This window comes from Stigmatopora nigra, chromosome 13 (genome assembly GCF_051989575.1).
Source record: "Stigmatopora nigra isolate UIUO_SnigA chromosome 13, RoL_Snig_1.1, whole genome shotgun sequence".
In the NCBI taxonomy this organism is placed as follows: domain Eukaryota; kingdom Metazoa; phylum Chordata; class Actinopteri; order Syngnathiformes; family Syngnathidae; genus Stigmatopora; species Stigmatopora nigra.
Window position 1 is genome coordinate 12,091,794 of NC_135520.1, and position 26,012 is coordinate 12,117,805.

The 26,012-nt window shown below is 39.8% G+C and overlaps 4 protein-coding genes across 19 annotated transcripts in view; 3 read left to right on the top strand and 1 right to left on the bottom strand.

Annotated features, from left to right (window-relative positions):
- sec23a (Sec23 homolog A, coat complex II component) overlaps nucleotides 1-3,402 on the top strand; it is a 38,193-nt gene extending 34,791 nt beyond the window's left edge. For both annotated transcript variants that reach the window (XM_077730778.1, XM_077730779.1), the window contains 4 exons: nucleotides 2,148-2,234; nucleotides 2,320-2,475; nucleotides 3,025-3,090; nucleotides 3,163-3,402. In XM_077730778.1, coding sequence (XP_077586904.1) covers nucleotides 2,148-2,234; nucleotides 2,320-2,475; nucleotides 3,025-3,090; nucleotides 3,163-3,252 — 399 coding nt within the window. In that variant the 3' untranslated portion in view covers nucleotides 3,253-3,402. The remainder of the gene's footprint in view (nucleotides 1-2,147; nucleotides 2,235-2,319; nucleotides 2,476-3,024; nucleotides 3,091-3,162) is intronic.
- A 1,911-nt stretch (nucleotides 3,403-5,313) lies between these two features.
- Nucleotides 5,314-11,176, top strand: clec14a (C-type lectin domain containing 14A). 2 transcript variants are annotated; one of them, XM_077731964.1, is made up of 3 exons: nucleotides 5,314-5,399; nucleotides 8,511-9,788; nucleotides 9,866-11,176. In XM_077731964.1, exon 2 carries the CDS (start codon nucleotides 8,526-8,528, stop codon nucleotides 9,756-9,758), a length of 1,233 nt encoding a protein of 410 aa, XP_077588090.1. In that variant the 5' UTR covers nucleotides 5,314-5,399; nucleotides 8,511-8,525; the 3' UTR covers nucleotides 9,759-9,788; nucleotides 9,866-11,176. The 2 variants fall into 2 exon arrangements, with proteins under 2 accessions (XP_077588090.1, XP_077588089.1); XM_077731963.1 differs by having other exon boundaries at nucleotides 8,511-11,176.
- A 1,363-nt stretch (nucleotides 11,177-12,539) lies between these two features.
- On the top strand, nucleotides 12,540-17,631 carry foxa1 (forkhead box A1). The gene is made up of 2 exons (XM_077731415.1): nucleotides 12,540-12,739; nucleotides 14,354-17,631. Exons 1-2 carry the CDS (start codon nucleotides 12,674-12,676, stop codon nucleotides 15,380-15,382), a joined length of 1,095 nt encoding a protein of 364 aa, XP_077587541.1. The 5' UTR covers nucleotides 12,540-12,673; the 3' UTR covers nucleotides 15,383-17,631.
- A 2,903-nt stretch (nucleotides 17,632-20,534) lies between these two features.
- Nucleotides 20,535-26,012, bottom strand: part of mipol1 (mirror-image polydactyly 1) — a 98,895-nt gene continuing 93,417 nt past the window's right edge. For 10 of the 14 annotated variants that reach the window (XM_077731115.1, XM_077731114.1, XM_077731119.1 and 7 more), the window contains one exon: nucleotides 20,537-22,637. The gene's annotated coding sequence lies outside the window, so the exon portion shown is untranslated. Of the gene's footprint in view, nucleotides 22,638-26,012 lie in introns of all 14 variants that reach the window. The other 4 variants (XM_077731120.1, XM_077731122.1, XM_077731121.1 and 1 more) reach the window with 2 other exon arrangements.

Genomic DNA, 26,012 nt, shown 5'->3' on the forward strand with positions numbered 1-26,012 from the left:
GGATTACCTGCAAGATGCCAATAAAGAAGAATGGAGATAGGGCGCACCCAATTGCAATTCCCATTTTCAGATGCTGCTACCTGGTGGTAAGTTCCTGGAGGGCAAAGCACATCAGCAGGTCGCTGAACTACAGTGCTACCAGTTTCTTGATGCAAAGAGGCATATGGATGAAATCCAAGGCGTAACTGATCAGCAGGTGTGGGATAGACCCATAAGAATTGGTGAGGTCAAGCAGAATGGCGTGCAGGTCGCTCTTCTCCCGCTTGGCCTTCTGGATCTGGTCCCAGATCATGGCAGAATGCTCAATGCACCTTGGAAAGCCTGGGATTCCTGCTTTTTGGCAGTTGGTATCGATGTGGCTATTCTCTTGAAGGTAGGTGGTCATCCATCTGGCTAATCCCGAGAAGATCTTCCCCTCTGCATTCAACAGGGCAATGCTTCTGAATTGACCTATTTCTTTGGGGTTTGCTTCAGATGATGACCTTTGTAGCCCTGTGACATTCCGATGGAATGAGCTGCTTCTTCGATGAAATTCTCATTAGGTACCAGAGTAGCTCTAATAGCTTGGGGTAGTTTTTATAAAACTTGTAAGGGACTCCATTGGGGCCCGGTGCTGATGAGGACCTTTCTTCCTTCATTGCTTGCCTAACCTTGCTGACTTTGGGGGCATGATGTTAAACTCAGCCGTCGGTGGTGGTTTTCTCTGGGTACTTCGGTTTCCTCCCACATTCCAAAACACATGCATGGTAGGCTGATTGGACACTCTAAATTGTGCATAGGTATGAGTTTGAGTGTGAATGGTTGTACGTCTCCGTGTGCTCTGTCATCGGCTGGCCCCTGCCTCTGCCCCGAAGTCAGCTGAGATAGGCTCCAACACCTCCACGAGTCTTGTGAGGATAAAGCGGTTCAGAAAATGAATGAATGAATGGATTTCCATTACTGTATATTAGAGTTCTGACCAAAAATGATTAGACAGTCTCAGTGTATTTGTTCATGAAAGCAAGAGATAAAAGTGTATATATTGCAAAAACAAATAAAAATCGATACAAAATTTGCCAGTAATCCAGATATAAATCAATTTTCAAGCTGTGCAGTGGCTTTTTGAGGTAAGGAATTGATTATCCGAGTTTTCACTTTGTTTCTTTATTTAATATATTGCCAGCGCTCTGTATCAGAAAATCAAGGAAGATGTAGCATGACTGCACCGGTCATCACTGAACAACTTCATAACAAAAATCCATACCTGTCTCATGTTACACATGATTTAAAATGTTTTTTTTTCATTTATTATTATTTTTTTTACATATAAATCTGCCTATTGTTGTTGCATGTTTCCAAGATCATTCCACTAGTATTTTAGATTTTCTACTGAAACAGGTTTGTAGCAATCAGTCTAATGATACTCTACATTACCACTTACCTGATCAGAATTTTTATTTTTTTAAATTGTCTTCGTGGATTGACATCAAGATTAAAAAAAAAATCTTATCGCTTTGTTTTCACATGGTATCAAATTTAATCACTTTCCCTAAATTATCATTGTAATTGAAAAGATATAGCTTTAAAAATATAATTTTTGGATCAATTTGGAATCCTTGTAGCTAGATACATATTGAATGGGCATACCTGTCAACCTCTGTCGACAACTGCCCTTGTAGATTATGATTCCCCGTACAAACCCCCAAAAAACATTACAAATACCGTACGACGCATGTTTACTCGCGGTAACTCGTTTCTTACTAGATGGCTCCTCCATGTTTGCTTCCACTATATTTACTCTATGTATGTCTACCCATGCGCCCATGTCATCCTTTATCGATATTGCCGTACGCACCGCAAAAAAAAATACATACGATTGAGGATAATTTTTGCTGGTATACCGTGACAATAGTAACGCTCGATGACAGTAGCGCCGTTGGCTACCGGTCTACGAGACTATCTGGATTTTTGCCAAAACGTTCTTGTTGAGATCGGTTTTCATAAATATTGGCTATTTAAAAACAAAGGTGTACAGCGTACATGATTTGAAATAGTAAAAAAAAAACGTATAAAATACGTCTAAAACGTACAAGTTGACAGGTATGAATGGGCCACATACCATTCATTCCCAACCTTAGAAGCTCATGAGTTGTGATTTTGTGATGCAGCCGGTGTTGTTGGATAGTAGCAGCATACTTCCGGATCGCATCCTGCTCATGGACACCTTCTTCCAGATCCTCATCTACCACGGAGAAGTACTTGCACATTTTGATACTGGCATCTATATCTGTTCGTGAAAGTGAAAACAAAATGAAATTATGGTCTGGTTGTGCTTCTCAGACGGTGAATCAGTGGAGGAAAGCAGGCTACCAGGAGATGCCTGAGTATGAGAACTTCAAGCACCTTCTTCAGGCACCGGTAGACGACGCCCAGGAGCTGCTCCACGCACGCTTCCCCATGCCCAGATACATAGATACCGAGCACAACGGCAGCCAGGTGGGGGCACTGCCGCACATCTGTCACACTCAAGCACGCTGTTTACCTTAACCTAGCTCTTAACTCAATTTTTTTTACCAAAAGTTCCTTGTCAGTTCATATGGATGTCAAAATGTTCCAAAATTGAGTAAAAAAAAAAAAGTACATACCGTATTTTACTGAATGTCACATGCAATTTATGCGTGAAATTATTCACACAATGCATCATAATCTGTTTATTTTTACACTGCTCTATGCCAGTGTTGATAACTTTTACATTGACGGTGGTTGGACTTTCGCCTAATCCCTTCAGAGGCCATCACCATGGCGAACTTGTACTATTGCATGTAACATACTAGTATTAAATAAATTAAAGATTTTGCTGTACTTTAGTATGTTGATATTCCTAAGGCTATGCTCTTTTTTCGACAGTCGTTATCCATTATGGCCAAAATAGTTTCTACACAATTTATTTATAGATGTGATTATGAAATGGCAGACTCGTGAGCATATTAAATGCATTTTTTGAGTGTCAAATGTGAGGATATGATGATTTATGGGTTTTGTCAGGCTCGCTTCCTGCTCTCCAAAGTCAACCCCTCACAGACGCACAACAACATGTACACTTGGGGACAGGTGAGTCACCAAAGGGTCTTCTATTTATTGACGGATTGACAGGGACTGAATCGTTGTCTTTTTTTTTGGCAGGAGTCAGGGGCACCCATCCTGACAGACGATGTCAGCCTGCAAGTCTTCATGGACCATCTGAAGAAGCTGGCTGTGTCCAGTGCTGCCTAACACGCAAACACGCTTTGCTTTTGCTGCCTGAAACCACCACATATTGTGTGACAACGTCTTGTTTGCTTGATGGATCACATGTTGATAAGATGCCATCTCATGTCGATTCGCTTACTTTTAATAAATATTTTGGTATATACAACCATACAACCTCGGGCCTTGTCTCTTTTGTAGACATTTATGGACAATTTTAGGATTTGTAACATAGCTGCTAGGTCCTTTTTGCATTTTTTTCCATCCTGTGTGGACTTTATATTGACTCATGGAGACCACTGTAAAAAAAAAAATAGACTTTTGGTCCAGCCCTTTTAAAGTAGCAATGTATGAAATTGGTCGTCAAAAAGGATGCTGCAACCAGGATCAAAATATCTAATAACATAACCTTTGGGCTGCCAGATACACGCTTCACAATGGAAAGTCAAGCTGTGTAATCTATCCATCTGAGCATTTCAATCAGAAGAAACATGCTAACAAAATACACATTTAACGTTAGCAATGATCATGTGAACATGGCGCATGTGTATTCTACAGCCTGTCTACATACTTTACATACTGATATGAAATGAATACGTGCCAGTCTTGAAACGTAACTATTTCTAAGTTAACTTGGTGCATGAATCCGTTTTGATTTTTAAGCAAGGAAGAATTTTTTTTTTTTTTTTTGTCTTTGGTTTTTCAAGTGTGGTTAAGTCAACTTAGTTCTTTATTTTGAATTGATGGTGCAATTTAAAAGAAGAAGCGGGCCCTGTATTCATTCCATACATGACTGATATTGCAAGGCAGTACGGCCATATGCCACCTACTATTGCTACAATATTGAAGAGAAGGATACGTTAAAATTAACGACTCCTTGCCATAGCCCCATGTGATTTCAAATAAGAGGTCATTACTTAACAACAAGATGGAGAGAGAGAGAGAGAGAAAGAGAAAGAAAGAGAGAAAGAGAAAGAAAGAGAGAAAGAAAAGTCTGAGTTGTACCATTAACTGGAAACTCAAGAGAGCCATGACATTATGTTTTTCACAAGTGAATGTAAACTTTTGACCACAACTGTAACTTAAATGGATTTAGATTACTATACATACACTTAACAATAAGTTTTAATATTAGCAGAAAAGTCTGAGTTGTACCATTAACTGGAAACTCAAGAGAGCCATGACATTATGTTTTTCATAAGTGAATGTAAACTTTTGACCACAACTGTAACTTAAATGGATTTAGATTACTATACATACACTTAACAATAAGTTTTAATATTAGCAAATTAGCTTAGCGTTACGGTGTTCATTGATAGCACTGTCATTTCAAACCCCAAAAATAAATCATTTTAAACATATGGCATATACTATGTTAATTAAACTTTCCATGTTAATGAGATGCGATTAAACTATGAAACCTATCGTGTAATGTTTAGGTTCTCACATAGAAATGCAAAATTTATGAATTTGCCATCTGAAATTTTTCATGTTAAAGGATCAGATTTCTCATGTTAAATGTGATATTTTCGTGTCTTATCATTATAGTTATCATTATAGTTTACTTTTGTAAACATGAGTGAAAATTTTCACATCTTACATGTGGTAAATTTGACATTTTACCATGAAAAAATCACACTAACATAACTGCACCATTGAGCTGTTTAGCTTTCTGCAGAGTTAGTGATGATTCAGAAGGAGGTCTAGAGAAGAATTCAAACCTCGCCAAAATTAAATCTTTTACTGTTACTATGACAGCATGCTAAACGCAGCTTTCCTGCCATTCTTTCACCATTTCCTACAGGAAGCTTCTGTGTTGCCATGACAACAACTGGAATAAGTAAGGATGGACTTGGAATATCACTGAGAACTGTGTGCACACACACTCAAAAACACACACTTGTTACAGATTCCAATGTTCCCTTCAAGTCATTAAGATCAATTAGCAGAGAGCAAGATGAGGTTCATCTATCCTTCCTGTCTAACGTTCTTTCAATGTGTTGGTATTTTGGGAAGCCGGTTCTCGCTATCAAGATGCAGCACACTTCCTGTCCTGTCAGGAAGCTGAGGGGTGGGGGTCTTTCAGAAGTGTGGTGGGTTGATTGTTGGAAGGTGAAATCACCAGTTGATGGGGGGAAAACTTGCGAATAAGACGATAAAGGACAAATTGCAAGGTAAGAATTTTGCCATTATTTTAACTTAAATTGGCTGCCATTGACATCACTAGACGTCCTATACACCTGGCTTATGAGTTCAGGCAGCCCTCCCAATGTGGATGGATTGGTCAGATGTCTATTGCCGTCAATTGTCGCCAACAGGAAGAGTTTAAAAAGAATCTGTTCAGGGTTAAACTACACAAAGGTATAGCATGTATGAAGCCCATTATTTGTGTGTTTATGAATGCTTTGTGTGAGTGTATATGCATACATTCTTTCAGAGTACATTACATATATATACATATGGTATAACAAATGGATTTGGAATGTGTTCATAACTCTGTCTTTGTGCGTACTAAAGTAATGTCTATAGTCTGTTGTCATTTGGGCTACCAAGATTAATTAATTGTTAAGTTTACTGTTGCTGCCTTAGGGTGAAGAGATTCACTGACTTGACTTTGGTGTGGGCGTTGGCTCGATTCCAGCTGGGGGCGGAATGATTGTGAATGCGAATGGTCGTCTGTCTGTTAGCTCTGGGATAGGCTCCGGCAACCCCCACAACCCTTACGAAAATTTGTTGAACAGAAGTTGAATGAATGCATAATTTTACGGTAAATATTCCTTTTTTTCTATATTATTTTGACTAAAACTAAACTAACAAATGACGGAAACAACATGAGATGCTCTGATTGGCTGGTGAACCTCCTGCCCATAGTTAGGTAGGATGGTTTCCAGTCCCACCAGCACCCCAAATGAGGTTGCGTGACTTAGATGAATACATTTTGTGACTTAAAAAAGTAAACTTTCTTCCTTATACTTTTTATTTTTTAAAAATATATTATTAAATAAAAGTACAGACTGCATTTTGTACTCTTCAAGGAAAGTAGATAAATATCTTTATAAGGAATCTTTTGTTTGAAAATTGATATTCTCATTTTCTTTTTGATTTTCATTTTTTAAATAGTGCCGTGATTTCCAGACGATAGAGGGCACCTGACTATAAGCAACACACAAATTTCACAAGATTTAAGTAGATTGCACATGCTGTACAGGTCTCCATTTTTTAATACAGGATATTTACATAGATATTACACTGAAATACTTCCTCAAAAATCTTTCATAACCAATTAAACACGCACCAACACACCAAATTTCCTCTTGATTCATGTGCAGCGGCTTTTCACTCCAGGTTTCCCTGAGACAGCTAAAACAAAAACCTAACTTTAAAGCAGGTCACTGCATTTACGAAGAAGAAAAAAATCAAATCTAATTAATGTTGCCTTTATGCCTTATAAGGTCAAAGTGGACAAAGTTTACATAAAAATTTAAAATTTTAACGGCAATCAGCCGTAGCTTTGTTGCAGCACACCATGGCAAACAGTCCTTTGTAAATCAAAACAATGTTAAAGCACTTGAGCCTAGTCTAAATTTATTCATCTGTTTTGCATTGCATGGAGAGTTTCTGGGTGATACAGTCTTCAGTGTTGGTTGAAAACAACAAATCGGCACTAGAATAATCTTCCCTCGATTATCATGACTTATTTTTTCTGCTATTAATTATTTAAAACGTTTTTTTTTAAAGTTCATAAAAATTTGAAAATTCATAATGAAACTCACAAGCGTAGGCCACTTTCTTGTCTTGTGGTTGCCAATTCAAATCAGCACTAAAGTAAGAAAAGTATAGTTATATTAGGGGTGACCCTATTTTTCGATTTTTCGATTATCGGCATTTGTGGTCTACATTATCCGCGATATTTGAGGGATTATTGTAGTGTCCACTTGTTGTACCATGCAGTGGACATCCATTCTAGGGTTTTATGCATTACTCCACATTACAAACATTGTTTTCAAGCTCATCCACACATCATTATCTGTTCTATCTTCCCTCTGTTTGGTTACTTGGTCTCCCTGCATACTGACCCCACAGTATGAGTAAACAGTAACACTTTTTATGGGAAGTAAAATATATATTTAAAGGTCCTGTAAAGTCTAAATAAAATGAATACATTGCTGGATTGGGTAAAAGTAAAGTATTGTTAATACCCAAGACAAATTTCAATGAATTAAAAAAAAAAGAATAATAAAAAAAGGAAAAAAATGGCTCGTCTTGTCAGTGCTAGCATTCTCTAGGCGTGTCCATGCCGACTGTCAATCACACACCCGTCGCTTTCTAGCATTGATGCTAATGCATTTAGCATGTTTCCATTGTTAGCACAATACATGCATGCATGTACAAACGCATACACAGGTTTCAAACAAAGATATAAAATTTATTATTTTTTAAAGAATTAGCAAGTGGGACACATCATGAACTTGATTTAAATTTATTGGATATTTTAGCCTTTTTTTAACAACGGAAAAACTGAAAAGGGGGCATGCAGTATCGTTCAGCCCCTTTACTTTCAGTAGAAAAAACTCACTCCAGAGGTTCAGTTAGGATATCATCTCTGAAGGATCCAATGTTGACTGAGAATGATAAGTAGAATCCACCTGTAGTCATGCACGTGTGGGCGTGTGTGTGTGTGTGTTTGTATATGTATGTATATGTGTAAATAGCATTTATTTTAGCCCCATAAATATCAGATTTTGCTTTGAAAACCAACAGGTACAGTTAGTGACATGAAATTAAGGATTAGTCCAGACATGGGCAAACTATGGCCCGCGGGCCACAAGGCCCATTAGGCTTTTTAATCCGGCCCGCCGACGTTATCCAATTTTCCTTTTTTCTACCCAAGATGGCGGCGTCACGTGGAAGTCAGTGGCAGTAGCTCTGTCCACTCTTATTTGTTTTTCGTGTTTGACAGCCCCTTTATCTTTTTTTAAATTACATTTTAATATTTTTTATTACATTCCTTTTTACTTTACTTTGTACTTTATACTTTTATGATGAGTGATGAGTATGTTAATACTTTAGTCATTTTTTCTGTTTATGTTCCATATGTACTGTTAACGGATGCAGTTCTTGATATATATATTGTATCTTGTGCTGACACGGCCCGTCCGTCAAATTTTTAAAGTCAATGTGGTCCCGGGGCCGAAAAGTTTGCCCAACCCTGGATTAGTCCAAAATTATCGTGTGCTTTTGTGTATGTACACTCTTTGTATAGCTGATGCTGTTTTTGTCCCTAGATTGAGACATTCACCATGTTCCTGCCCCGCTTGTGGCTTTTGCTGCTTATGCTGAGGTTGTCGTCGGTCGTCCCCAATTCGGTCCTGCGCTACAAGCTGCTTCACTCCGCACTCACCTTCGACCAAGCGCAAGAGGCATGCCTTCCCCACAAACTGGCCTCCTTCACCGGACCCGGGGAGTTCCTCCAACTCATCAAGGTGGCGCCTGGCAGCCCGTCCCTCTTCTGGGTGGGGCTGAAGAAAGCCAAGAACCAGTGTGTGGTCCCCTCACTGCCCCTGAGAGGGTTCAAGTGGGTACCTGGGGGAAGCGAAGACACTGACAACAACACACGCTGGGTCAAAGAGCCAGAACAAACCTGCACCTCTGTTCTCTGCGCAGCCCTGACTATTCAGCCGGATGGGTCTCAGGGTCTGACACCGCTAAGCTGCAAGACAGTCCACCCCTTCATATGCAAGCTGGAGTCATGGGATCAACCGACTACTGAGCCTGCAAGACCTATGCCCACAGAAAGAGAAACTCCTAAACTGTTGACAGCTGAACCAGAATTATTGCCACCTATAGCATCTATGCCGACTGAACCTAGTCCTGTCCAAACTGTATCTGCCACACCAAGACCAGACAATCCTGAATCAGCTGAGCAAAATCCAGACTTAGTAGAACCACCAACACCAAAGCCTGCTAGACCTGAAGCAGGGGAACCTGGAAATAGACCCGGTGATTCAGACAGTTCAGAATCGGTGTACGGGTCATGCCCTCATCCGGCAGTGACCGGCGCCCGTTTCCTCACTTTGGACCCTGACAATAGCAGTATGATCCGAGTGGACTGCTGGTCTAAAGTCCGTCTAGATCTGCAATGCCGGCATCCACCCGAGGGATGGCATTTGTTAGGGGGCGCCCTTGCTAATCTGAGCTCGGTCTGCACCCCATGCCCGAATGGGTACAGCAAGAATGCATCAGGGGACTGCGAGGACATGGACGAGTGCCTTGGCCCGCACGGGTGCCACCACGCCTGTGTCAACACGATAGGATCTTACACTTGCACGTGCACTGATGCGTCGGGCTCCGACGACGAAACAGAGTGCGAGCCCACCGATGTCCCCGGGCCCTTCTCAGGTGCTATGGTACCTGTCTTGGTGGGGGTGGCACTTCTGCTGGTTCTGTTGCTCCTAGCTTTGGTGATCGTCAAATGCTGCCTGAAGAGGCGAAGTAAGAAGGCGGCGCAGGCCAAAGACAAGTTAGCACCATGAAGTTAAATGTTGGCTTCACACTTGTGAAAGGTTTTCCTCCTTAACCTGTTTTGTCATTGTGACATTCATTCACTGATTGTATGATTTCAACATTTTTGTCTTTTTAGGTGCCAACTTTTGCATTTCACCCTAATAGATTTTTGTTTTACCATGGTAAAACGGGCAACCCGGTGACACAAGTGGTTAGCGCGTCGGCCTCACAACTCTGGGGTCCTGACTTCAAATCCAGGTCAGTCCATCAGTGTGGAGTTAGCATGTTCTCCCTCCCGTGGGGTTTCTCTAGGTACTCTGGTTTCCTCCCACATTCCAAAGACATGCACAGTAGGCTGATTGGACACTCTAAATTGCCCCTAGGTATTTGGTGAGTACGAATGGTTGTCCCTCTGCGATTGGCTGGTCACCGATACAGGGTGTCCCGTGCAGCTGGGATAGGCTCCAGCACCCCCGCGACCCTAGTGAGGATAAAGCGGTTCAGAGAATCAATGAATGAATGTGATTGAATGAGTTTAAGGTGATAAATCAACCCATTAGAAATTTCATGTTTTAACATAATACATTTCACTTTTTAGCAAGATAGATTTCTTACAGGGTGCACGGCGCCAAGTGGTTAACGTGTTGGCCTCGCAGTTCAGGGGTTGAGTGTATGATCCCAGGTCATTAGTGGAGTTGTCATGTGCATGTTCTCCACGGACTTCCCTGGATTTTCTCTGGGAGCTCCGGTTTCTTCCCTATCCCAACAACAGCTGTGCAGGTTGGTTGAAAACTCTAAATTGCCTCAAGGTATGAGTGTGAGTATGAATCGTTGTCGATCTCCTTGTGCCAAGTGATTGGCTGGGCACCCATTCAGAGTGTCCAATGCCTGGTGCCTGTAGCTAGTTGGAATAGGCACCAGCACCCCCTGCGGTTCAGAAAATAAATGAAGAAAAATGTTTTTCATAATTTTTAAGATAAGTTTCATATGGTGGAAGAGCGGTTAGCACGTCCGCTTTACAGTTCTGATATCAAAGTTTCAATCCCTGGTTGTTTCCGGCCTCCCTGTGTGGAGTTTATATGTTCTGGTCTCCTTGCGTGGATGTGGATTTTCTTCAGGCCTAATGATCACTCAAAATTGGCCTTAGAGGGTGACCGTGAATTGTTTTTTGTTTCCTTGTGCCCTACTGGCAACATATGTAGACGTGCCTTGCCGACTGCCTGCTGTTGGCTGGGATAGGCTCCAGCATCCTTCTGAAACCCCCAGGAGGATACACCGCTTCAAAAAATAATTAATGAATTTCACATTTACTATTAAAATTTTCATGTTGTAACATTACATATGTCACTTTTCATGCCAATAAATTTTACGTTGCATGAGAAATGTCACATTTGAACGTGATAACGTTCACATTTTGACACAATAAACTTTAAATTATTAAGTTAAATGTCATATACAAATTTGTGAAATTTCCTGTCTACAGCATCATACATTTAACATGAAAGGGGGATTTGGTTGAGTTTAGAATAGACAGTTTGGATAAAATTCAGGCGCGGAGGCAGATGGACTCTTTCAAAATAGAAGGCCGCTTCAGCACTTCTCAAGTTAGCCAGCAGATGGGAGCGTCCGTTCGTCGATTATCAGGTACACGGCAATGGGTTGTCGGATGAAATCGATCACAGTACGTCTTTGTGTGTGTGTGTGTGTGTGTGTGTGCGTGTGTGCGTGTGTGCGTGTGAGTGAGCGTGTGTGTGTGTGCGTGTGTGTGTGTGTGTGTGTGTGTGTGTGTGTGTGTGTGTGTGTGTGTGTGTGTGTGAGAGAGAGAGAGAGAGAGAGAGAGTGTGTGTGTGTGTGTGTGGGGGGGGGGGACTATTGGACCTCTTTGTGTAGGTTTCCTAACAACCACGTGACACAATATGAAAATGACTGACATCTTAATAATTATCAACAATCATTCCTATTATTTTAAGTCATCATCTGCCATCAACAGTGATGGATGTCCAATTTGAACTTGGATCCCATTACAAATTGATTGAATGTATATTTCCCTCAATGGCAGGTATACAAAGTTCAAATTTAGACTGTTCTTTTTTTTCGGTCACGTTAAAATCCAAATGGGGCTGTTTTGTGAGGAATGTTCCTGCAAAACCTTGTCTTTTAAATATTACACGTATACTTTTAAAAGATCAGATAAACTATTAAAACTGGTTCAAATAAAACGTGTCTTACGTGTTCTTTTGTAACAATTGTAACAATTGAAATGATTGACCAGTTTATTTCGTTTTTTCCCTTTTGCAAACACACTAGTTGTTTCATATCAAGCTTCTATTTGGGGCAGTGTTAAGTTTATTCGTTTACGAATTATTTCAAAAAGACAATACACAATTTACAATAATCAACATTTAATACATTTTGAAATGATATTCCATGCAGTGGCATTTACGGCAATGGAATTGAACGCCTACTACACTCAGTGGCAGTTAATGTGATAATTAACATGTTTACATGTTTTAATCTATATATCCTAGTCGTGTTTTTGAATGATAGGGGGCCTTTTTCTTCAAACATGAAACTGTTTTCAATTCATTTTTTTCCACCGTGAACACGAGATGAGATTGATAGTTGGTCCGAGACACGCGGACGAGTAAAGGGCTGGATCCCCCCCCCCCCCCCCTCCTCCTCCTCCTCCTCCTCCTCCTCCTCCTCCTCCTCCTCCACCTCGTCCTCCTCCTCCTCCTCCTCCTCCTCCTCCTCCTCTCCTCCTCTTTCTCCTTTACAATGTTCATCAAGGGGAGTTTCTTTTCTCTTGTTCTTGTTTTGGCGTCACGTGCGCGTGTCCTAGTCGGGATCGCCCGAGCGGAAGGATCCGAGTGGCCGACCGTAGACAGCGGCGGGGCAACATCAACGGAGTTCCCTTGCGGTTGACCGTCCGTCGTGGAAGGAGATGCTGGGCTCAGTCAAGATGGAAGGTCAGGAGGCTCTGGACTGGACTTCCTTCTATGGCGAAGAGGTCAACACTCTGACTCAAATTTATTATTATTGATATTATTATTATTATTATTGGTATTATTATTATTGATATTATTATTATTGATATTATTATTATTGATATTATTATTATTGATATTATTATTATTGATATTATTATTATTATTGGTATTATTATTATTATTATTGGTATTATTACTATTATTATTGGTATTATTATTAATATTATTCTTATTGGTATTATTATTGGTTTTATTATTTTTATTTTTCCACGTTCTGGGCATTTAACACATTCAATCGCATACACTCATGAATCATTTTCAACCAAGTTGTCAACTTGCATTTCGCAAAGACAAAAACGTGCTTTCCTTTGATTAAAACAAACAAAACTTTATTTTATTTTAACGCAATACTTCGATTTTGTCAATAATTGTTATACAAATAATCGGCATAAGGCTCAGGCCCAACAACGGGAAAAAAGTAATAGTTCGTTTTGACGATCATTTAAAACAATAATCGGGCCTCATGCCTTGTCATTTTTAAAATAATGCCGTATTGTGTTATCTTTAAATTCAATTGACAATTCGTTCGTTAAACAATCGAAATTGATATTACAATATGTCATTAAAGATATTTTAACACGCATTTTGAAAACAATATGTTCATATTACAATAAAATATAAGCATAAAATCAACTGCTATCACATTTAACAAATTATAATTTTTAAAATAACTATTGTTCGTTTATTAATAATTTGTTTTTCTCTGCAGACATAAAAATATTCAAATGAACATCACAAAAATAGAAACTAACACTGCTTTCATCATTTTATAATACAGTACAATAATCCACACTTTCTAAAAAATGCCAAATTGAGAGAACCAAAAAGTTTACGAACGTTTCCAGACAAAATTTTACTATTTTCTAAACTAAATAATAAAAACACAAACATTTGGGAATATCCCAACAACATCCCAAAAATTATTCATCAAATGTTTCAACGAAACAAATCGATTTCTTCAAAATCATGCATGAAAAAATATGTTAACGTTTCTTAAACCCACACAAACTAAATATTAAATAAATCTAACTATTCAAAATAAACAACGAAACAAAAAAGCCCCAATGCGCCGGGAGGTTAACAATTCGTATGGTAAATGTCAGTGTGATTATAAATTGTCCTCACAAGGACGCAAAGTTTTTCATGTAAATATTCTTTTTTGTTTGTTTTTTACTGACTACCTCAACACAACACCTTTCTAATGGATATAGATACTAACACCATCAACGGTGGTTCATTTAGTTTATTTTAATAACTAACACAGTCCGAGTGAATTTAATGTTGTTTAGCACCGTCAGTTTCACCAATACGGCATGAATTATCCCTGTCAATAAGTCCATGTTAATCAATGGCATGTATATCTAATTGACATGGATGCGTTGCAATGTAAAACACAATGAAACGTGTGTGTTAAAGTATAATCCTGTTTTAATTAAAACCCAAAAGATTAAAAAATGGAATACTACTTTTATACACTAACACTTACCAATTAGAAATGCACATATAAAATCATCATCATAAAAATTACATTCAATTTACAGTTAATTGACTTGTGTGAACTTGTCGTCGTGCAGGTATATTCCCCAATGGCGACAGGTCTCGGAATGGGCTCGGTGTCGGGCTATGTGTCGGCCGGTGGCGGGGGGACAGCTGCCTTCAACATGCCGTATGGTGGGCCCAGCATAAGCCCCGCCCCTGTGTCGGCGATGGGCATGTCCTGCTTGGGTGGCGGCGGAATGGGGAGCACCGTGAGCCCATGCAATAATGCAGGTCCGGCGGCGCAGCATCACCCAGCTTATGGCGGCAACGGAGTCAGTCCTGGGGGCCAGTATGGGGGTGGCGGCTTGAGTTTGACTCGAAGCCGCGACGCCAAACCGCTGCGGCGCAGCTATCCGCATGCCAAACCACCGTACTCATACATCTCGCTCATCACCATGGCCATCCAACAGGCGCCCGGGAAGATGCTGACCCTCAGTGAAATTTACCAGTGGATCATGGAGCTTTTCCCTTTCTATCGCAACAACCAGCAGCGTTGGCAGAACTCCATCCGCCACTCGCTGTCCTTCAACGACTGCTTCGTCAAAGTGTCCCGCTCGCCTGACAAACCCGGCAAAGGCTCCTATTGGACGTTGCACCCTGACTCGGGGAACATGTTTGAGAATGGCTGCTACCTGCGGCGCCAGAAGCGCTTCAAGTGCGACAGGAAGAGCCTCACAGAAGGCAGGAAAGAGCGTGACGCCGGCAATTGTTCACCCTGCGCTGATGCACTCAAACCACCAGTACTGGTCCGGGGGTCCCCGCTGCCCTCATCCAGCCGCTGCTCACCACCTGGCCCCGAGGGTGGAAAGCTGCTGAGCCCTCATCTACTCTCATCTCTGTGCCTGCCTCCACATGGCATAGAGTTAAAGGGCGACGCCCATTATGCCTTCAATCATCCTTTCTCCATCAACAACCTGATGTCATCCCCTGAGCACCACAAACTGGACCTGAGGGCCTATGATGCTTTGCAGTACACATCTTACAGTTCCGGCAGGGGCGGTGACCCGCTCGAGGTGCCCTACTACCAGGGGGCTTGTAGCAGAGCACTGCTCAACACCTCATAGGTCGTCGGGAGCTGGAAAATTTGCGGGTCAAACCCCCATTCTTAATTTCAATGAGCAACCAAATTGTTATTGACTGGCTTTCACTTGCCCATTCTCCATCTTTTTCTCATGAATCTGTAGTCCACTAATATGGCGAGAATTTTGTCCACAAAAGGCTATACAGTCGTACCTCGAGATACGAGTTTAAGTCGTTCCGGGACTGAGCTCGTATGTCGATTTTCTCGTAACTCAAACGAACGTTTCCCATTGAAACAAATTAATTTCCCTCCAACCCTCTGAAAAAACACCAAAAACAGGATATTGGATTGGAAAAAATCTTTTATTTGTTCTAATTTTCCATCTAATAACAAAGTATCAAATAACTAGTGGTGTAATAATACTAAAATGTGTTTAATAGAACTAAAATTAGACGGATTTTGCGGAAGGTAGAGAGAGGGACAGAGGGGATTTTTGCACGGCAACGCGCTAGTAAGATAACAAACAAATTTAAATGAACTTGGATTATGATAGAGACACTAATGATACCTTTCTTCTGGCTTTCTTTTTCATTGGCTCTTTTTGCCCCGCGACACCCAGCATGCCCCCCCCCCCAACACTGACTTTCAGTCAATATTGAATTAATATTCCCATCAAAATATTCCCAAAATGATGCACAAAAATGTCCTCTCAAATGGATAACGCACGACCACTTGCATACAAAAAGTAGTTTATACACCAGGGATGGGCAAACTTTACAGCCCGTTGGCCACATTGACTTTAAAAATGTGACAGATGGGCCGGGTCAGCACAAGATGCGATACATATAAAACACTGCTTCCGTTAACAATACATATGAAATATAAACAGAAAAAAAGGACTAAAGTATTAACATACTCATCACTCATTATTAAAGTAAAAAGGAATGTATTAAGAAATATTAAAACTTATTTTTAAAAAAAGATGGATGGGCTGTGAAACACGAAAAACAAATAAGAGTGGACAGAGCTACTGCCACTGGCTTCTGCGTGACGGCGCCATCTTGGGGAAAAAAAAAACATTATTTGGACAACGTCGGCGGGCCATATGTGGCCCGCGGGCCATAGTTTGCCCATGTCTGGTATATGCGATTCACACTGACTAACGGGGAGGAAAACACTGAAAAAAGGTAACACCCAGTGCTCGCAGACACATTACAAAGAAGGAGTTGTGACCAGAAACATTACACGACGGAGTGCACAGTGCACATGATGTTCTTATGAGCAGGATCTTGTGTCCGCTGTCTGCTCATATATCAACATTGATATCGTATCTCAAGATAAATATTTGCCCAAAATTTTACTCGGATCCCGAATTTCTCGTATGTCGGGCCACTTGTCGAGGTACCACTGTATTGTTATTATTGTGATGGGCCTCTCGAGCTTCCAGGACGAGCTGACGCGTAAAAAGAGCTCTCGTCATATCCAGTCACATCTCACCACTTAGCTTGGGGGACATCCACTACGTCTCACATGGATCTTAGAATTTTCAACAAAAGAAATTGGAGACTTATTGTAAACATTTAGAAGAGAATTTTAGAATAATTCTTTAGCACTATTTAAAAATGAAGCAATTGAACTCATTGCCTTCCACTGAGGGTGTCTGAGATCCAATTCATTAGGACTATAAATCCACATGGATTGGACATTTATCGTCATCGTGTGTTTTTATGTGAATAATCTCCTTTTACTAACTGAAAAAACCCATGTACTGTGAACCCTTTACATAAACTTAGGTTGGCAGGAAATGAGTTAAGGGGTCCCCCAAACTTAAAAAAAGATTCAAAAGGTCATCTCTCAGACAGTCAAATAAACTATGTGACATTTAAAAAACAAAGGCAGCTGTGGGTGACAATTGATTATTGATCATAATGTGATGAAGATCAATACATGTGCATGATACTGAAAAAAACTTCCAGCAGGAAAAAAATAAAAGCAGGTTTGTATGTGCTTTCTGCATGTTATAACTTATTCTTTTCAAAATAAAAAAGCCAAGCTTGGACTGGTTGATTTATGAGTTCATGTCTAGAAGTAAATGTTTTTGATGGCGATTATTTAATGTGATAAATTACCATTTTAATGAGAGAAAGTCCATTATTCAACCAAATAAGTTTTTAATATGAGAGGTTTGAGTTTAATATGATGAATTTCACATTTTAAGTTGAGAACTTTTACATTTCAACTTGATACATTTTACACATTAATACACCTGAGATATTTTATTTCATGTTTCAATGTGAAAGGCCCCAATGGGCGAGAGGTTGGCGTTTTGCAAGCGTGTCGATCTCATAGTTCTGGGGAGAAGGGTTCGACGCTGGGTCGTCCTCACTGTGTGGAGTTTGCACTACACATGATTCAACCCATATTATAGATAACATTTTATATGGCGGGGCGAGTGGTTAGCACAGCCTTGGGCAAACTACGGCCCTTGAGGCCTTTTAATCCTTTTAATCCGGCCCACCGACGTTGTCCAAATAATGTTTTTTTTCCCCCAAGATGGCGCCGTCACGCGGAAGCCAGTGGGAGTAGCTCTGTCCACTCTTATTTGTTTTTCGTGTTTTACAGCCCCTCTATCTTTTTTTAAATTACATTCTAATATTTCTTAATACATTTCTTTTTACTTTAATGATGAGTGATGAGTATGTTAATACTTTAGTCCTTTTTTTCTGTTTATGTCTCATATGTACTGTTAACGGATGTAGTTTTGTATCATATCTTGTGCTGACCTGGCCCATCTGTCAAATTTTTAAAGTCAATGTGGCCCCTGGGCCGAAAAGTTTGCCCACCCCTGCTTAGCACCTTGGCCTCACAGGTTTGGGGTCCTGGGTTCAAATTCAGGTCATGCCCATCTGTGTGGAGTTTGCATGTTCTCCCCGGTTTTGTTGTGTAGGTTTCCTCCGGGTACTCCGGTTTCCTCCCACACTCCAAAAACATGCATGTTAGGCTGATTGGACACTCTAAATTGCCCCTAGGTAGGGGTGTGAGTGTGCGTGGTTGTCCGTCTCCTTGTGCCCTGAGATCGGCTGGCCACCGATTCAGGGTGTCCCCCGTTTCTTGCCCGTAGACAGCTGGGATTGGCTCCAGAATCCCCGCAACCCTAATGAGGATAAAGGAGTTCAGAAAATGGGATGAGATGAGATTTTTTAAAAGTACAATCACCCCATAGTAGGACTGATTCATGACTTGTTCTGACTGTGGCTGGTTGAACACTCAATTGCCTCCATGTATGAGAGATAGCATGAATGCTTGTCAGTCTCCTTGTGCTCTGAAATTGGCTAGCCACTATTTCAGGGTGGGATAAATTTCCGCACCACGCATGACCTTTGTGAGGATAAGTGGTATGGAAAATGACTGAATGAATAATGACATGCTTCGAATTCAGATACATATTCCTAATTTGATATTATCAAGACCAATAAAAACAAAAAAACTAAACATCCATTGGGGGAATTGTTGAATTCCCTTTTAGTAAGAAATTCTGAATCAAGAAATTGATTGATTATTTGGTATTATTGTTTGCATGGGTGTGATGGGACAATTGGGTAGAAACACAATAAACGAAACAAGCATCACCATAATAATGCTGTGCAGATTGAAAGAAAACTACAAGTTTGTAGTACTAATAAATGAAAGGGGGCCTTCTAAAAGTGAACATATGGTCCTGGCAGGTCTAGGGGCAGTCGACACCTCCCCCTTTGCATTATTTGAGAAAAGGCTGCATGCACCTTCTGCAAAACTCAAGAGGACCCCATAGGGGGGCTGGTTCACATCCCTCCCCCATTTCTTCACAGGGGCTTAGATGTGCAATAACAACAATTCAGCTTTTGTGAACAAGCAGCAAAAGAGCAAAGGCATCCTTTCACAATAAAAGTCCTCCATTGACAAGCAAGCACTGCTGACCTAATGCTCCAATTGACAGTGATAGATTCATTGATTAATTTTATGAATTGCTTTATCCTCACCAGGGTCATGGGGGTGCTGGAGCCTATCCCAGCTGCCTTCAGGCCAGAGGCAAGGAACACCCTGAATGGTGGCCAGCCGATCGCAGGGCACGAGGAGACGGAAAACCATTTACTGTCACACTCAAACCTAGGGGCAATTCAGAGTGTCCAATTAGCCTACCATGCATGTTTTTGGAATGTGGGAGAAAACCGGAGTACCCAAAGAAAACCCACGCAGTCCCAGACAACATGATGACAGTGATCGACTTAAAATCAATTTCAATTGGGAAGTAATGAGTACCTTTCAGTGCCATTGGTACTAATGTCTGTCTAAGCCATTTTTGATTGTGGGCGGGGCTGGAAGCGTTAAATGATCCAAACCATCCCAACGAAATGGATTTAAAGTCCACTGCCATAATTGAGGCTGATATATTTTGCATTTCTTTCATGACAACTTTACTTTTTCACATGTTAAATTTGAATGATTTCAAATCCCCCTTGTAGATGAGTCCTACCACAGTGGTATCATCGGCAAATTTGATGATGGAGTTAGACTGGTGGGTCGACGTACAGTCGTATGTGTACAGGGAGTACAGAAGAGGACTCAGTACACAGCCTTGAGGTGAACCAGTGCTCAGTGAAATGGAGGGAGAGGTGGGGACCAAATCTAACAGTTCGTGGACGGTTGGTTAAGAAGTTATTAATCCAGTAGCAGATGGAAGATAGTACGAGGAGGGAGTGTTTGTCAGCCAGAATGTAGTTGAATGCAGAATTAGTGTTGAAAGCTGAGCTATAGTCAATAAAAAGCATCTTCATGTAGTTCCCATGGTGCTCCAGGTGGCTCAGTGCTGTGCTCTATAACCAAACCGGTGAGGTTTATGCTCAAGGTATATGATCCATCGAAAAAAAATCGAGATATTTCGATATTAGAAGCAATGTGGCCGCCACAACATCTTAAACATCTGGTGAGAAAATTGAAATTCATTGAAAACCATCAGGTTCTCATCAAGATAGACTTATTTATTTTTTCAAATTGAATAATTTGATATTTTGCATTTACAAAGACACACATATTACCTTCCTTATGATAGTGACTCTAATGGTATACTTTTTGATCCATACAGTATCAAAAATACTATGTGCGATAATTTTTCTTAAGATTTTGCCTTCAAAGTAACACATTTGTACTCCCTATTACAACCATAAATATGCAGGTAAAAATTGTGAACAGGGGGTGGCTTATATGTGAGAAATAGTAAAATACAAAATTTTAAGGCAATTTTAAAGGTGCGAATTATACGCGGAGTCGTCTTAAGTAAGATTAAATACTGTGCTCATTTGCATATCAAAAGGTTTCAGAACCTGAAAATTCCATACCTCAAGGCATTCGTAAGTAAATGTACGACTGTACCACATTGGCCCAAATAAAAGACGATTCCTCTTTTTCAAGATAGAAGTTTAATAAAGACTTTTTGAACACCAAATTCCATTTTTATAGAGTACATCTGAAACAAATGATTATAACAATATATTCGAGAGAAAAGCATGTTACTTTGCCTCGTTCAAATCATGCACAAACATCAGTTTGAGACTCCTGGTCTATCACATCTTAATTTCTGAACATTTAAATATGTGAACTAAAGTGCGATCACATTTTTAAATGTCTGGTTTTTGAAATGTAAATTAACCAACCTACAAACGACAAAATTGCAATAACCGCATCAATTTGATTTCTGCACCTAGAGCACCTAATCCAGACTAATTTGTACTAAAACTCTACAGGCCACTAACCACTTTGTCACTTTTAGTACCTGACTACTTATTTATGTGAGCACTTATCCATGTTGAGTATTTATATAATTTGTCTACTTATTTACTTATTACTTGTTCATGTATTATTTGTGTGCACTTCATTGTGAACCTTTAAATCTATTTCATTATACTTGTATAATGACAATGAAGGCATTTAATTTAATGAACGATTAGTGTCCAGGATTGACTTTTAAGGTGTCTGGCGCTATATAGTGGTGTGAATGGATACAATGGCTATACCACGATTTTAAGACAACTGACACTTTTTCAGTCTTATTTATCGCCCAATACACCATCTTATATATGGATCAATACAGTAAATGCTATATGCTGTGAATAAATGTTTAGTCATGTCGACATGTGTTCAGCATTTGTCTGTTACCAGTACCAGTGCAATCCTTTGTGTGAGTAGAGAAAAAGTAGAAGAAAAAAAAATTAGACCAATTTTTTGTCACAAATTATGGGTGCGCGTTATACTCGAATAAATAGCGTAGTATAATGATATAAATTTCACTTATCAAAATGACAAATTTTAAAAGTCAACCTTGTAAATTTAAATGTAGGTTGATCTTTTGAGATTTGAGAGCAAAACTGACACATTTTAACAAGTGGGATTGAGGGTACGATTCCTGTGTGGAGTTTACATGTTCTCCCAGGGCTTGCGTCAGTTTTCTCCAGGTACTCTGGTTTCCTCCCTCATCCCAAAAACATGCAAGGTAGGTTTGAACAGGGTCAGTGTGAATGGTTGTTCGTCTCCTTGTGCCATGTGATATGCTGGCCACCAATTCAGGGTGTACCACCCACCTGAGCCTGTAGTTACATGGGATTGGCTCAAGCACCCCCGCGACCCTTGCGTGAATAAGCGGTTCAGAAAATGAATAAATATGATTTTTTACAAGAGAAATGTAAAATATAATGTTTTAAAATCATAACGCTTAGATTTTAATATTTATAAAACATTTACATCATTTGAAAAAGTAGAACGTTTTTTTTTATGCATTTATTTTTAGTTTCAGTATGTCAGAAATTTGAAACCTGCAAAGTTAATGTGTGGTCATGTCTTTTAGAGCAGGCCTGGTTCGTCTATCGCCATTAATGGCAGAATCTAAATGACCAGGGCCTTCATCCCGCAACTCTTAAGCCCAAAACTTGTTGATAGGGGAAAGCTGCACGAGCGCGCGTTCGCCCACAGGTGGTGTCAAAAGATTATAGGAACAAAGGCGTTCTTTGATGTCAACAAGAAGATTAGGGCTTCAACCGGATGATCAGCGTGGGGAAACACAAATTGAGCCGAGCACTATTGTCATTGACACAGCAGAAAAGGGAATTATCATTTACGTTTTTTTCCTTCACAACCTAAAATGAGGCTGGATAAAAGCGTTGTCACTGGGTGATATCATCAAGAGAAATTGCCCAGCCCATCAGATAACAACACGCATGTTTCCAGTGCCCACTTTTTTCCGTAAAACTTCCACCAGACGTTCCAACCTGAAACAAAAGAAACACCCATGTGTATAGACTTCACTCATTCAGTGCCAAAGAAGTATTTTAAATGTCGTTTATATTTGTTTACCGCAAGGGGGTGAGGGGAATGTCAAAGTCTACACTGTCAATTACAATTTATAAGTTAACTGGTTGCCTGCCACTGATGGTGATAAATGTTCAATCCATTATAACTCTGGCAGGCTCTCAGTGGTCATTCATTGCACCTTTAACCATTTAAACTGATAAATTCCAAAACATTACAGGAAGAGGAAAGGTTTAGTATTAAAGCCCATCCAAAAAATGGTTGCTCAATCTAAATGTGCAAAATATAAACTTTTTATAACTACGTAAACAGGAAAAATAATGTTGAAACACAGAAAATGACAAATGTCATGCGGTGACATCTTGGGACGAATCTGATGTCAGTATATATCCAACCTCCTTTGTGTTGATGGTAAATTAATTAGGATGTGTCACATCGCCACAGAAGACTGCTAGCTAATCAATTTTGGGTTACAAGACCAACTATAAGGGCAAATGAAGTTCCTGCTTTTCATAGTTCAAAAGGTGATTCTCTCTCAATTTAATGCATTTGAAAGCATCACAAGAAATGCCGAACTATTTGAAATATACCTCCAATTGAACAGCCACAACATTTCTGGCACTTACGAATGTCTGCTCATTGCAAATTTGTCTACGTACTTCGTGGAAGTATCAGCTTGGTTTTGTAATTCATGTATGTTGTATGAGGCAGTGAATACATTTCCAATTTTAATGATTAATTTTACATTGTATTAAGGATGTGAACAAATTGATGTGAGAAATTTCAAATTTGAACCGGATAAATAAACAGTGGCTGCTATTGATAGATTTCCAATCCATTTGAAGACTAGGTTTGACGTTCACTATCGATGGCACACTGACACCTAATGTGATGTTGCAGAGCAAGGGTGTCAAACTCGGGTTGGTTCACGGCCGCATTAATGTCAACTCAATTTCATATGGGCTGGACCATTTTAGATTTAATATTTAGATATTAAAAAAAATGATTAAAAGAACTAAATGAAAATCCTTACATATTCAGGTCTTTTTTTAAATAGATCTAAAACAATGTTTATTTCAGCTAAAAAGGAAACAAAATATTTTTTTTAAATTGCAATCATTGATTTAAAAAAGGGAAAATCAGGAAATATAAAAAAACATTGATAATCTTCATTTAAATTTGACCCTAAAACAGACTGTCAGCACTCATTTACTTTCTTGGGCCGCAGAAAATGATGCGGGCTGCCACTTTGACACCTGTATTGTAGAGTGAGGTTCTAAATTTGTGAAAAGTTGGAATAAAGAGCAGATTACACCAGTGACGATAACCCCCACCCATCTTCCCCCTGCTCCCCCATTTCTCTTGAGCAAACACTCGTCTCTATTCAGCTACTGGTCTCCTTTGACAGTGCCCCCCTCCCCCCTGCTGGCAGCCAAATTAGAGCAGAAACCCTCGGGTTGAAGCCCGGATGACTTAATCTGTTTTCATCAGCGTCTCATCCCTTCATCTTCAGCCTGATAAGACAGGAAGTCACATTACTCTGCTGCCATGATTACTTTGCCTCTGAAATTCCGCAGTACACGCACGGGGAATACAAATTTTGTCATATTGAATAAAACGCTTGTGATGTCATAGTGAGTACCGATTACATCACAATCGCACTTGTAAAATTTGGTGAGAAGGAAAAGCCAACATTGTGTTGAAGAAATTGATCGAATAAAGTTAGCCCTCAGTTCAAATGGATTGGATGTCCCTCGCTGTCAATGGCAGCCAATGAGATTTTTCTCCAAACAAATATACCAAACAATGATTATTAACCCCGTATAGGGCACTCATTATGCCATTGACGGGGCTAGAATTCTGATCCATTTTCTATTGGGAGGGCTGACACTGAAAGATGACAGCCAGTCCTCCTCGACCAAATGAATTGGGCGAGTAGAATTGTCTATGGCAGAGAAGTTAAACTTTAAATTTCAGAGTATTATTCAGGCCCATAAACAGAATTTGATTAATTTGATTAACAATTTTATTAATTTAGGTTTAGAGTAGACCTGGGCAAAAAAAAAGAAAGATTTTTGTCAATAAAAATTATCCCAAAAATTTCGATAAATTCAAACTGCAATGACACCACCCGGACACCACAAAGAACGGGAGAATTGATGCGACATTCCAGACCAACGTATCCCATCCTCCGCGTCTAATTTTATAGTTCTATTAAACACATTTTAGTACTATTAAACCACTTTTTATTTGTTACTTTGTCAATATATGGTGCGTTAAAACAAAACAAAAGAAATCCAATCCAATATCCTGTTTTTGGTGTTTTTTCAGAAGGTGGAACGAATTAATTTGTTTTTAGTTCATTTCAATGGGAAACGTTCGGTTGAGTTACGAGAAGCTCGACATACGAGCTCAGTCCTGGAACGAATTAAGATTGTATGTCGAGGTAAGACTATTTCTTTTTAAATATTTTTTGCATTAAATCAATTTCCTGCTTATATTTTTCTTTGCTATATATTTGTGATAAATATTACTGAAAAAGAAAATTCATAATTTTTGGCTATCTGTTTCAAATTAGCATGTGAAAGGTTTTTGGTAGTCTTACATGACTTACATTGTCATATATACAATTTGATGATATCTACCAATATTTACAGTTGTGGTCAAAAGTTTACATACACTTGTGAAGAACATAATGTCATGGCTTTCTTGAGTTTCCAGTTATTTCTAAAATTCTGATTTTTCTCTAAGAGTGATTGGAACAGATACCTCTTTGTCACAAAAAACATTCATGACGTCTGGTTCTTTTATGACTTTATTTTGGGTGAACAGAAAAAAGTGATCAAATCTGCTGGGTCAAAAATAAACATAGCGCAGCGCTAATATTTGGTAACATGTCCCTTGGCCATTTTCACTGCAATTAGGCACTTTTGGTTGGCAAGCTTCCGGTTCAATCTTTGACCACTCCTCTTGACAGAATTGGTGCAGTTAAATTTGATACCTTTCTGACATGGACCAGTTTCTTCAGCATTGTCCACAAGTTCTCAATGAGGTTTAAGTCAGGACTTTGGGAAGGCCATTTGAAAACCTTAATTCTAGCCTTAGTTAGCCATTCCATTGCATGTGTTTGGGGTCATTGTCCTGTTGGAACCCCTAACTGCGCCCAAGACCCAATCTTCGAGTTGATGACTTTAGGTTATCTTCAAGAATTTGAATGTAATACTCCTTCTTCATTATCTCATTTACTCTCTGTTGAGCACCAGTTCCATTGGCAGCAAAACAGCCCCACAGCACAATACTACCACCTGCGTGCCTGATGGTAGGCATGGTGTACT